At 28.6% G+C, this 12,458-nt stretch overlaps 1 protein-coding gene across 1 annotated transcript; it reads right to left on the reverse strand.

The window, feature by feature from the left end:
- Nucleotides 1–3,623: 3,623 nt before the first annotated feature.
- LOC107892942 (NAC transcription factor 56-like) lies at nt 3,624–6,284 on the reverse strand. Its single transcript, NM_001326802.1, is given in 3 exon segments — nt 3,624–4,134; nt 4,428–4,714; nt 6,079–6,284. Coding segments are annotated over 3 exon segments (942 nt in total). The 5' UTR covers nt 6,254–6,284; the 3' UTR covers nt 3,624–3,654.
- Between the last annotated feature and the right edge of the window lie 6,174 nt (nt 6,285–12,458).

Consider the following 12,458-nt stretch of genomic DNA (forward strand, 5'->3'; position numbering starts at 1 on the left):
CCATAGGAATAGTTAGGATACATATGTCATGACATAGGATTCCGATATATGTTATCGTGTAAGACCACGTCTGGGACGTTGGCATCGATTTGAGATTTATGTATAAGACCATGTCTGGGACATCGGCATCATATTTGATTTCGTGTAAGACCCTGTCTGGGACAGTGGCATCAATATTGATTACATGTAAGACCACGTCTGGGACGTTGGCATTGTACGATTTTTTTTTGAGCTATCCAAGTATCCTATTTGATTCTGAACGGTTCAACGGGGTATTCCGAGAAATAAATGAGTATATGAGTGTGCAGCCGAATCAGGTATGTTTATGATGAATATGAATTTGAGCAATGAAAGTAAGTATGATTATGATTATTCGTTATATAATTTATGTGAAAATGAGATGTGAATTGTTATGCTTATTCGGGCTTGGAAGTGTATAAAAAGAAATTGATATATTTTTTACGAATAAATTGTAATAAATGATCATGATTCGGTTGGTATGTAATGAAATTGTGGAAGCTTAATCCTACGAATGAGCTAATGGTAGATATATAAATTTGAAAAAAAAAACGGTTTATATGTCCATCCATAATTAACTCTAGTGAAGTTACCTAGTGTGGTCTTAAGAAATTGAGATTATGATGAATGTATATGTGGTTGAGATTTTTTTAAATTCAGCTTAGTTAAATTGAATTATAAACATTATTGGAATGATTTATTTGCTTATGGCTTACTAAGCTTTCAAAGCTTACTCTGTGTGTTTTTCCTATGTTATAGAGTTTCGGAGACTTGCTCTGGTTGGAAGTCTTGGGAGATCTCATCACACTATCCCGTATTCATTTCGGTAAATAAACGCTTTGAGATTTGGTTATGTGGCATGTATAGGCTAGTTTTGATATGTTTGATTTTTGAAATTTGTATATGTATATAGCCATGCGAAAATGGCTTGTTCATGATGCAAATGTTGGCAATTATTTTTGGTCATGTTATAAGCTTAATTGAGAGGTATGATTTATGGTAAATATGTTGTGATGTTGGTTATATGATTTGGCAATGAGAAGTGGTAAGTAGGGTATATATTCGGCTTATTAATTAACTTACTTTGGTGGCATGAAAAGTGGTATAATATGGTTTGGTAAAAGGGGTCATTTGAATATCTATAAATGACATATTGTTTTGATGTTAAGATATGAGATACTATGTTTATCTTATAGACTGGGTGATGGAGATGTTATGATTTATTGAGTTAAATTTGATAACCGAAAGGTTATTTTTTTTTAAATTGTTGGACATTTGAGATATGAATACATATGCCTATTTAATGTTTGCTTGTAGTTTCGTTTTAAAAAGGTCAAATCATTGATTCAATGATGGTTATAAAATGTGTTATATATATAGGTAGTTATATGTTCGGCTATGGTATTTGACTATTTAGGCTCGATTTTTTAATGACAAAGAATGTATATGATCTAATTGATATGGAGGTTAATTGAATGATTGATTATTGAAAATATTAATTGGTTGTGTATATGAATTATAGGCATGATAATTCGCATGCGAATTAGGTATGGGGTTCATGTGTGTGGTTGAATATAACATGTTAGATATGCTATTTAGCTTGCAAATTAGATATTTTATGACTTGGCATTTGTATTCGAAAATGGTTAAATTTGATTTAGTAAAATGTACATAAGGTTATAATGTTTAAAATGCTATGATTTGGTAATTGAATTTAGAAATGACTTTTGGTTTTAGGGTGTTATGCACATGGTTGGATGATGTAAAAAAAACTTAGTTGGTCATGTATAAAGTTACCTAACGTTTTATGTGCAAATGGTTATTAAACTGTGAGATATGGCTAAATTAGTTTAACAGGTGTATGTATAATTTTTATTAAATATTACGTTTGTTATTTAGTTTGGTTTTGATATTTGATGGCTTGGCTTGAAAGTTTTGAATTAGCAAACGTAATTGAAATGGTTAGATATTGAAATATAGTTCATATAAGAGAATGTTCGATAAGGCATGATATGTGTGGTTAGATATGTGATTCGAATAAATGATTTTGACTTGTATGAATAAGAGGTTGGTTTATCAATTTATTTCGAAAAATTTTATAAGGGAGAATACATTACTGGGCCTATGATTTGTAAAGAATGTCTGTTTTGAACTGTGTTTTGTTTGGTAATACCTCGTAACCTTAGTTCGGCGACGGACACGGGTTAGGGGTGTTACATTTTCTTTATAAAATCTTTTCAAATTTTCGACACCAAGACATTAAACAATCAACTTGGTACCGATTTTGGGCGTTACGAGGGTGCTAACCCTTCCTCGTGCGTAACTGACTCCCGAACTTGTTTTCTCAAATTTCGTAGACCAAAATCGTTTTTAAGGTGAGCCGATCACATCTCAATAAGGATCGATTGCGACTCCAATTTTTATTTTTTAAAGTCGACAACAAATTTTTGTTTTCAAAAAATGGTTTCGACAGTGAGAATTGAACTCGCACTAATTGCATTAGTAAAACCTTTAATTTAACATTCAATTAAAGCTTTATTTTAATATTTTTTATACATTTTAATTTTATTATACACATTTTATTACCTTGACATTGATTCAAGATTGATGAAAATATTATGATAAACAATTTAACCTAAATTTTTTCATTTTAATAATGTACATGTTTAATGTGTTTTTTATTAATTAGTTTCAAACTATACGTTTCATTATTTATTTTATGTTATTTTTAAATAGATATTTGTGTTCTAAATTTGTCATTTTTACACGCATACGCGTCTGATAGAATTTCTAGTATTAATAATGTATTTGATTGAGTTAGTGTCACAAATTAACTCGACACTGACTCAAGATTGATGACAAAAAAATAATAAATAATTTAATCTATTTTTTAATTTTAATATTGTGCATATTTCACGTGTTATTATTAATTTGTTTCAAGTCATATGTTTTATTATTTATTGTATGTTATTTTTAAATACAAATTTGTGTTCTATATTTGTGATTTTCACACACATATGTATGTCATAGGATTTCTAATAGCTCAGTTTTCATATTTTGCTAAATTTACCAATATTATTTTAATTTTTTTATAAAAAACCATATATGTTATTTTTAATTAATATTTGATTAATGCTATATACTTTTTTTTCTTTTACTAAAAATAAATATAAACAAATTACTTTTTATAAAAAAATATATTATAATTATTTTCATAAGATATAAATTAAATAATATAAAAAATAACATATTATAAAATTTGAAAATAAATAAAGTTCAAGCCTTAAATATTTGAGCTGAAGCCAAATTGATATTTAAACAAGTTTATTTTTGCTTAAACTCGTTTTTCATAATTTCGTTCAAACCCTCTCAAATTTAAAACACGTCTTAAAATTTGAATAATTAACTCAACCTTTAAACAACATGTGAGTAAACGTGGGATGGTAATCATATCAGGTTGTCATTTGAAAGCTGAACTTGAAATGTACAAATTCTTCATTCAAACAAACCGCTGGATACCTCGAACCAAATTTAGATAAGAGAAGAAATTACAGGTGTTATTAACTCGAGATCCAACATTCTAAACCTAAACCCTAAATCCAAAAAAACAAGTTACAACAAACAAGGGAACATAAATCAGAACTCTAAGAAGACCTCTCGGAATGATGATGACGAGGACGGAGCCTGAGAACAAATCTGAGGAACGTACGCGTTGTCGTCATCGTGCATCGATACAGAAGCATTCAATCGTTTCTCTGATACCAACGGCAATTCTTGACCCAAAGCAATATCTCCTCCATGAAACACTCTGCGATCAATGTATTCAAGCATGTCTCTGACGTTGAAATCGATGGTGATCGTTCCGTCACATTCCATTTGATTGTCAAGCTGTTCGTTTTCCAAGGGAATGGTCATATGATAATTATGAGAAGGAAACTGATGATATTCATTGCCTTGTTGAATGGTGTAATTGTTTAGTATCATCTCTTGACCTTGTAAGCACCCACGTTGAAATGGAGGGGAACAACTTGAACTTCTATCATAGTTTCTTCCACTTGTAATTTGTTGGGGAACCTTGATTTTATGGTGGACTCGACATAGAACCCAATCGTCCAACTAAAAATAACAAGATAAATAGAAATGAATTGAGTTAGTAAATCATATCGTGATATTAGTTTTGAGACTATCAACCTCCTGATAGTCTATCAAATAATTTCCCTTATAATAGATATATAAAAATAAATATTTTATTTTTAAAATAATGAAAGTGACTTTTAAAAACTACATGAAAATACATTTTGTATTTTAAAATTTTGATGAATGAAATCGATAGAATTGAGTTAAGTATCTATGACCTTCAATTCGGGTTTAATTCGATTCTTTTTTCTAAAATATTGCAAATGACTTACTCGCATTGATCCTTTAGGTTTCTGAGGTAGAAAGTGATCGTAGAGAAGCCTATACTCAGTCATCACCCAATCGGTCCTTGAACCTTTAGGAGGCCGACCTTTGTAAAAGACAAGAGTTTTCTTCATGCCAAGACATTGTGACCCAACAGAAGTGATGATCGGTTTATCAGTCCCGGTGGCTTTCCAATACCCGCATCCCGTCGCTCTATTTGGACGTGTCCCATTCGGATACTTCCTATCTCTTGGACTAAAGAAAAACCACTCATTCTCCCCAAACAAAGCCTTACCTGCAACCATAACCAAAAGAAAAGTGTATGTTATTTCCACTACAAATAAATTGTCAGTTACCAACGACTGAAAGGAGGGCTTGGACAAAAATATTAGACTGTTTAAAATATGTGTCAGGCTCAAGTTAGAACATTCAAGGCTCAAGCTTGAGCTGCTTTGTATCATTTTTATATATTATGTAATTCCTAACAAATGAAAATTAAATATATAGTAGTATTATGCAATACTATATAAAATGTTACTATAGTATAATATTACTATAATGTAAATATTAAAAAATATTAAAAGGACTATATAAAATTTCAATAAATAAAAAATATAAAAAATTATTAAATATTAAATAAAAATATATATAATATTTTTTTAAAAAGTAAATTAATATGAGTTTGTCTAAAATGGGCTTAGGTTAGCTATTTACAAATACTAACAGACTTGGGTAAAGTTTTAGGTCCATATTTCGGGTTAGACTTGAATAAACATAAAGTGTGTTAATATCATGTCTAAGCCTGGCCTTACTCAAATCCAACTTGATCTAACCCATGAACATCTGTATTTGTACGGGAATCATTTTAAAGAAAATGCCAAATTTTATTGTTGCAGAGGAAAAAAAAGTGGATGTTTTTCAAGAGCTGATATATATATCAACAGTCGTGGTTAAATTATCGATATACGCAAGACATATGCTAACAAAAGGAGTCTGTCTGTCACAATAGATAAACCTATTACAATGGTAAGAATATGGATTGATATAAGTTGCGGTATTTGTTGCAGATGAGTAACCTGTCAGTACAAACTTGATTATAGTGTAGCCTTTGGTTGTCGCTAAAAGTCCATCAATATGCTATATTTTGCTTGTAGTGTTCAACTTTTCATTTTTCTTAAAATACTCTGTCTCGATATAGTATTAAACTCACTTTTGAGTTGGATAATAGATAAATAAATACTATGAATGTGATACATTTTTATATATACATATATATATATATATAGACGTAGGGGAAAACAATCTGATTGGTCCAATTAAAAAATTAAAAAATTATTGATAGATTCAGTTACTTAACTAGGTTAAACCAAATTGAATTGGGTTTGGCTTAAAAGCATATTATATCATATATATGTTTTTATACAATATTTATTTTAGTCATAATTTCTCCTCAACCCTTAAATCAAAAGAAAAATATATTTAAACACGCTTTAACTCACATCCTCCTAGTTGTTGCAATAGCAACGGTTTGACAACATAATCTATTTTTAATTGCCTATAAAACCACCATAACTATCATAATTGACTTGACCAAACCAACTCAATCAGAAGCTATCGATTCAATCAGAGTGAGTCGAGTTTTGGGCACAGAAAGAGTACCTGGAAGTTCCCATGGATCGAACTTGTAGATATTGACATCAGCAATGATATTGATAAGGGGATTGGAGGAAGGAGAGAGCTTTTGGTTTAAATAATAAATTATAAGCTCTTCATCTGTTGGATGAAATCGAAAGCCTGGTGGGAGGATATCACTACCACTATTCATTCCATACATTTTAGGAAGCAAACGGGAAGAATTTTAGATGCACATTGGTTTGTATTTATAGAGAGAAAAAATCATGCACAACCTATCAAACAAGAACAAATGATGTGCTTTTGATCTTTGGTGAAATCACCATAATAATAATAATAATAATAATAATATTTAGTGGTCACTATCTAATAGTTGGATTTTGATATTATGTTGTTTCGAATTTTTGTTTTTCTTGAAATATACTAATCCATGATAAGTATTTTGTATATATATATTTCGACACTTTACTTAAAGTCAAACGTTATAATTCGAATTAAAGATATGCGTACAGTTCATGATCAAGTAGCCTAATCTGATTCGATTCAATTTATTATACAATTTAAAAATGACTTAAATCTAGGCAAAACCTATCAACACTCTTAATTTAGATGCATTGTTTTGCATTTGATTTTGTGTGCATGGTTACTATTATTTCATGTAGGTTAAGATGATTAGGGCTGTTTTCTCTACTTCAAATTCAACTCTTTGGGTGATTTGAGTTAGGTTTTTTTAAAAAATTTTAATGGGTTTTAGTTTTTAGACTTTATTTTATCTTTTACAAAATGAATTTTGTTTTAGAGCTTTTGGATATTATTCAAAATATTTTTCATAAATATTTCTTTGAAAACTAATTAATAATTTTTTATAAAAATATTTTTATATTGTATTTTTTAACACAAAATTTCTAACTTTACTAAAAATATCGTCCTACTGGTTGGCTGTCCTGTCATGTGTTTTTTGGGTACCATTCATAGGTTTTATCATAAGTTTGGATCAAATGTTTTGAAATAAAATAAGTTGCATTGGCCTATCATTAACTTCCCTCAACTTGCAATGTAGACTTTGGTTTGTTTTTCTAGTAATTCTCAACAGTAAAATCTTATATATACATACGTAGGTTGACATATAGATGCCATGACTGCGAATATCCTTTAGAATTTCATGGATTAAGTGCAATTTTCTTTCCATGAAAATGACCCAGTGACAGAGGCAGGGGGGTGGTGATGGGATCCGTGCCTTGCCCCAAGTGTAGTTGAAATTGAACGGAATTAAACTAAAAATTGATAGGTATATCAATTTCGATAAAAAGGATGGAATTAGTTTTTACGTAAATAGTTCGAAATTAGTAAAAAAAATTTGACCATCAATGTTGAATCATTTGAATTAATTTTTTTAATTTTTTATTTAATTATTATTGGATCGGCGGTTTAACCAATAAAACTGTTTGAATCGAGAAATGATAATATGATTAGTTTAATTTTTAAGACATTGCTTCAACCTCAATTTTTGAAAATTTGTATTAGGTTTTTGAATTAAAAAAATTAATTAGGTTTTTTAAAAAAAATTAAAAATTCACATTAAGTCTATTGAAAATTTTAAAAACTTGAACTAAGCTCTTCTATAATTTTTGAAAATTTTCATTAAATATATAAAATTTAAAAATTTTAAGTAAATTCCCCAAAAAATTTAAATTCTCATTAAACCTCTAAAATATTTTTAAAAAGTTTAGTTAGACCTTCCGAAATTTAATGTCAAGATCTACCCCTAAATATGAGCGTTAGTATTCGATGTATGAGGTTGGACAATGCCAAAGGGTAGGGGGACCTTACCCGCTAAAATGGTTAAATTTTATTTTAGTCCCTTTAAAAATTCTAAATATAAGTTAATACATTGGTAAAATTGCACTTTGACCTCTCAAGATGATAAAATTTACTTTTCCCTTTTAAAATTCTGAAATAATAATTTAATACAATTGATAAAATTCTATTTTGACATCCTTAAAAATTTATAATTCAATTTTGACTCTTCTAAAATAATTTTTTTGGTTCTTCCTATGCATAGCTAGTGAAAAACTTTTATTCCACAAGCAAAGTTCAAATACTACTATGTGTCTCATTTTTTATACTTATTACTTTTTTTAAAAAAAAAATTACTATTGCTTAAGAGTGTATTTGATTCAAGGAATGTAAAGTTACTTAGTGTTGGAAAAATTGCATTTTATGGGAACTTTAAGGCATATTCTCAATAGGTAAAGGTGGAGAGTTGAATCATAAAATTATGGTTTTATATTCTACTCCATGAGACCTTTACAACGGTATATCATATGCTCAAAATGGTTGAGTGATGAATGAAAATTTGATGTTTAAAGTAAGCTACTTGGAAATATTTGTTTAGGAAAAGTAAATGCTTAGATCCCACATTGGTTAAATACCAAGTGTGAGATGGTTGAATGATTAAACTTGGAACTTTACCTTACGTGCAGAGGTGCAAGTTCAAACTCGACGCGAGGTTTGGGGCACCCCTGCACAATGTGGGCAACATGAAAATATTTAGACCAGTCGAGCTTGAAATGGGCTTGCGAATATTTAATTCAACACGAAATTACTTTTTCCTCAGTAGACATACTCTGGTTATATAAGGACACTTATCTTATTTATTTGATTCCAATCAATTTGATTTAATTTTTTAATCAAATTGATTTATTGGCACCTTAATGGCAAATTTTGTGGAAAGTTTTCAAAATTCCAACATTCTCAATGCCTATAAAGGGCTATGAATTTTGAAGATTTTTACAAACTCAAATATTCTCTTACACCGAAATTCTGTTGCTCTCAAAACTCTTATTTTCCTCTTCGTATTTTTCAAACGTTCCGGTGACAGAAAAAAGCATTGTTTGTTCATTGATCGCTGCAGAGGTGCTGCTGCTTTGATCATTGTGTTGTTGTATCTTGGGAGACATTCGACCAACATTTCTCCGAGTATCATCAGAGCGACTGAATCTATCTTAAGGAAACTGTGTTTCACAGGCCTCAATGTTTCGTAAAATCTATATTCTTCATTTTTATTTTAATTTTGTTACGGTTTTGATTGATTTTCGTATTTGACAAATTAAATATAAATTATTCTATGTATATTTTATATATAAATATTTATTTAATTATGTTTATCTATTTTGTTCGCTAACGTGTTTTGTCCAACACTTAGCACATCACCGTGTATGTTACATTACTCTGTTTGGTCATTTAGCTGAAATGTAAAATTTTGATGTTTAGTTGTCGAAATATAAGATTATTTAGAAGCAGATTTTACTAAATTTGTCCTTGTTATAGATTTTTTTTAACAAGTTTAATTCTTGTAATATATGTTGAAGTAAATTTATAAATCATAATTATAATAATTTATAAAAGGTAATTGCATCACCCACACTTAAAATCGTTCTAAACTAAAAATATCCATTTTAAATAATATAATAGTTAATAATTATAAACAAGTTAGTAAAACAATGTTTGAAAGTGAGACTTCCGGTTAATTAAACTTATATTTTATTTGAAAAATATGAAATTGATTACAATAAGTAAAACTATTCAAAATTTAAGATTGAGATTACCCCAATCTTAACACCATTGATATTATAAGATTATTTAAGATCTCCCCATTCGTTGGGTGTCGGCATCAATGCATGATGTTTACATTAAACCATATTTCCCTTGTCCGCAAGCACATTAAGCCGAAATGCTCTCTTACTTTCAGATTTTATTGTCAATTCGTCTCTCGTGTATATATAGATACCAGAAATTACATTCGAAAAATTTAAATAACTTGATTTAAATTAAAGATAATAAATTTTGAATACTACGATGGGTTTCTAATAATCTGTTTCGATTAAAGTAGTTTGTTTTTTGAAAAAGTGAATGTAAGGTAAGATAGAGCGGAGTAGTATGAAATAGTTACAGTAATTATTTGTATGTTCTGCTTCGTCTCACTATTTAGAATTACAATTTTATTCTTGTACATATATCACTATTGCAAGTGTAAAATTGTAATAATGTGTTATAGAAAAACATGTATGTTTTACATTTAAACAATTCTTTGAAGAATTATATTTAAATATTTACATGTCTTTAAAAAATTGAAACTATTAGAAATAATTAATAAAAATTAAATTGAAGTGGAGTAGGATAAAGTGAGGAGGGTGGATGCATCCAACATCCATGGAAGTGGTAGTGATTTTCAAAATTATACTTCCATAGTAGAGTAGGGTGGATGGTAAAACAAAGTGTGTCAATTGTGGAGTAGTGAAAGATTTGGCAACATCTGCCCTCACCCATCCATTACCTAAATCTAAAATGACTCGAACTAGGAACTCGAAATTCCTTGAACTAATGATAACCCAATTGAACTAAACAATTTATAAGATACGGTGAAGGAAAAGAAATAACTTTTAAGGTAAAAGTAATGATTTGAATTCATTTTACTTAAATAAAAATTAATGAATCAATGTCTTCAATTTTTTTTATTATAGTTAGGGTATCATTCATGCCTATTTTACAGGTCCATGATGATATATTTTTTAAGTAACATTTCAACTATTTATTCATTTATTGTAAGTTGAGGAAAATTAACATTTACTCTATTACATTTTGTTTGGATATTTCTTTTATAACAATTTACTCTCTTTTTTTTTATCATTTTGATTAATTTTATCCTTAAATCATAATAAATAACATGTTTTAATAAAAAAAAACAGTCTATTTATTTCTTTTCTCCGTCATATTGATTAAAGAGAATTCCTAGCTGCTTTTCTCTCTTCCCCGGTTTCAATTTATATATTTGAGAAAGGATATATGAAATAATTTACTAGAGAAATACATAAAATAAAATACTATAAGCTTCAACCTTTGTGTAATAATCAACCCAAAAAGCAAATTCTATGAAAACGATTTAGCAAAATATGCTTTTAGATAATCTTGCATTCTGCCAATAGAACAACAAAAACTTACATTCTAGCCAAATTAACCAAACAATGCACTGTAACATACTCAGTAATGTGTTGAGTAATCTTAAATTCCGATAATCCTATTATTAGAGACAATCTTACATTTCATAAACCAAATACGCCTTAAAAAAAATTAAGGATAAATATCGGTACCTAAACTTGGCTTCAAGTTTCAAATTGGTACCTAAAGATTTTTTTTTTGTCCAATTACATACTTGAACTTTGATTTTTGGTTCAGAGTTTCAAATTTGTTTTAAATAAGTCATTTACCATAAATACTAATTTGAACCAAAATAAATTTTAGGGTCTGTTTGATTGCCAGTAAAATATTTTCCGTAAAATGATTTCTGGAAAATGTTTTACTTTCTTGTAAAATGATTTACTGGAAAATATTTTCTGGTGTTTGATTGAATCTGTGTAAAATATTTTCTGCTGCTTGACAGATTTTTTGAAAATATTTTTCGAAAAAGTTGTTTTTACATATATTAATATATATTAATAAATTTTTATATTTTAAATTATTTTTACATATATTGCAATGATTTATTTATAATAATACTCAATTATTAAGTTACAATATTAATCGTTATAAATTGAAAAAAACTAATATCAAATAAATTATTTGTAATTGTGTTAAAAAAACAAGTATTGAATAATTAAAAAAACAAGTTACTGGAAAATCGATAAACAGAAGCAGTTTTTTACCGGAAATGAAGGAAGGAATGAAGGAGGCGATAGAGAGGAGAGCACGGAAAATGTCTTACGGAAATTGAAATGGTAAGACATTTTCCCTAAAATGTAACCCATTTTCCCTTGTTTTTTTTCCAAATGGAAAATGTTTTCCGCCAATCAAACGCTGGAAAAGTTGGAAATGATTTTCCGAAAAATCAATTCCGTCAATCAAACAGACCCTTAAGTACTGAATTGAACCTTAAAATCAAGTTCAAGTGCTTAATTGAATAAAAAAATCTTTAAAAAATGTATATTTATCTAAAAATTAATATATTGCTTTCTAACATGTAAAACACTCACGTTAAATTATTTTGGTCTTAAAATTATCTTCATTTAAAGTATGATCTAATCATACGAAAGTCAATGATAGTATGGAACGTACACAACCCTAACTTATTCCTAATTAAATGCATTTTATATAATGAAGAACAACTTCATATGATTCCAACACTTGTCTTCCCCTGTCCCAAATAACATTAAAAGGACACACACAAAAACAACATAATTTAAGGTTGAAATGTTATAAGGTAGAGTTTGCAGACAAAAATCAGAATCCATTGTCTGCATATTCGACATAAGGATTCAAGTTTCCAACATCGAAACCAGCAATTTAACATTAATAAATCTTGTATGAAATTGTGTTTGAGAGATTTGATTTATTTCTTGTACTAAACAAAA

The sequence above is a fragment of the Gossypium hirsutum genome, chromosome D09 (assembly GCF_007990345.1).
Source record: "Gossypium hirsutum isolate 1008001.06 chromosome D09, Gossypium_hirsutum_v2.1, whole genome shotgun sequence".
Lineage (NCBI taxonomy): Eukaryota > Viridiplantae > Streptophyta > Magnoliopsida > Malvales > Malvaceae > Gossypium > Gossypium hirsutum.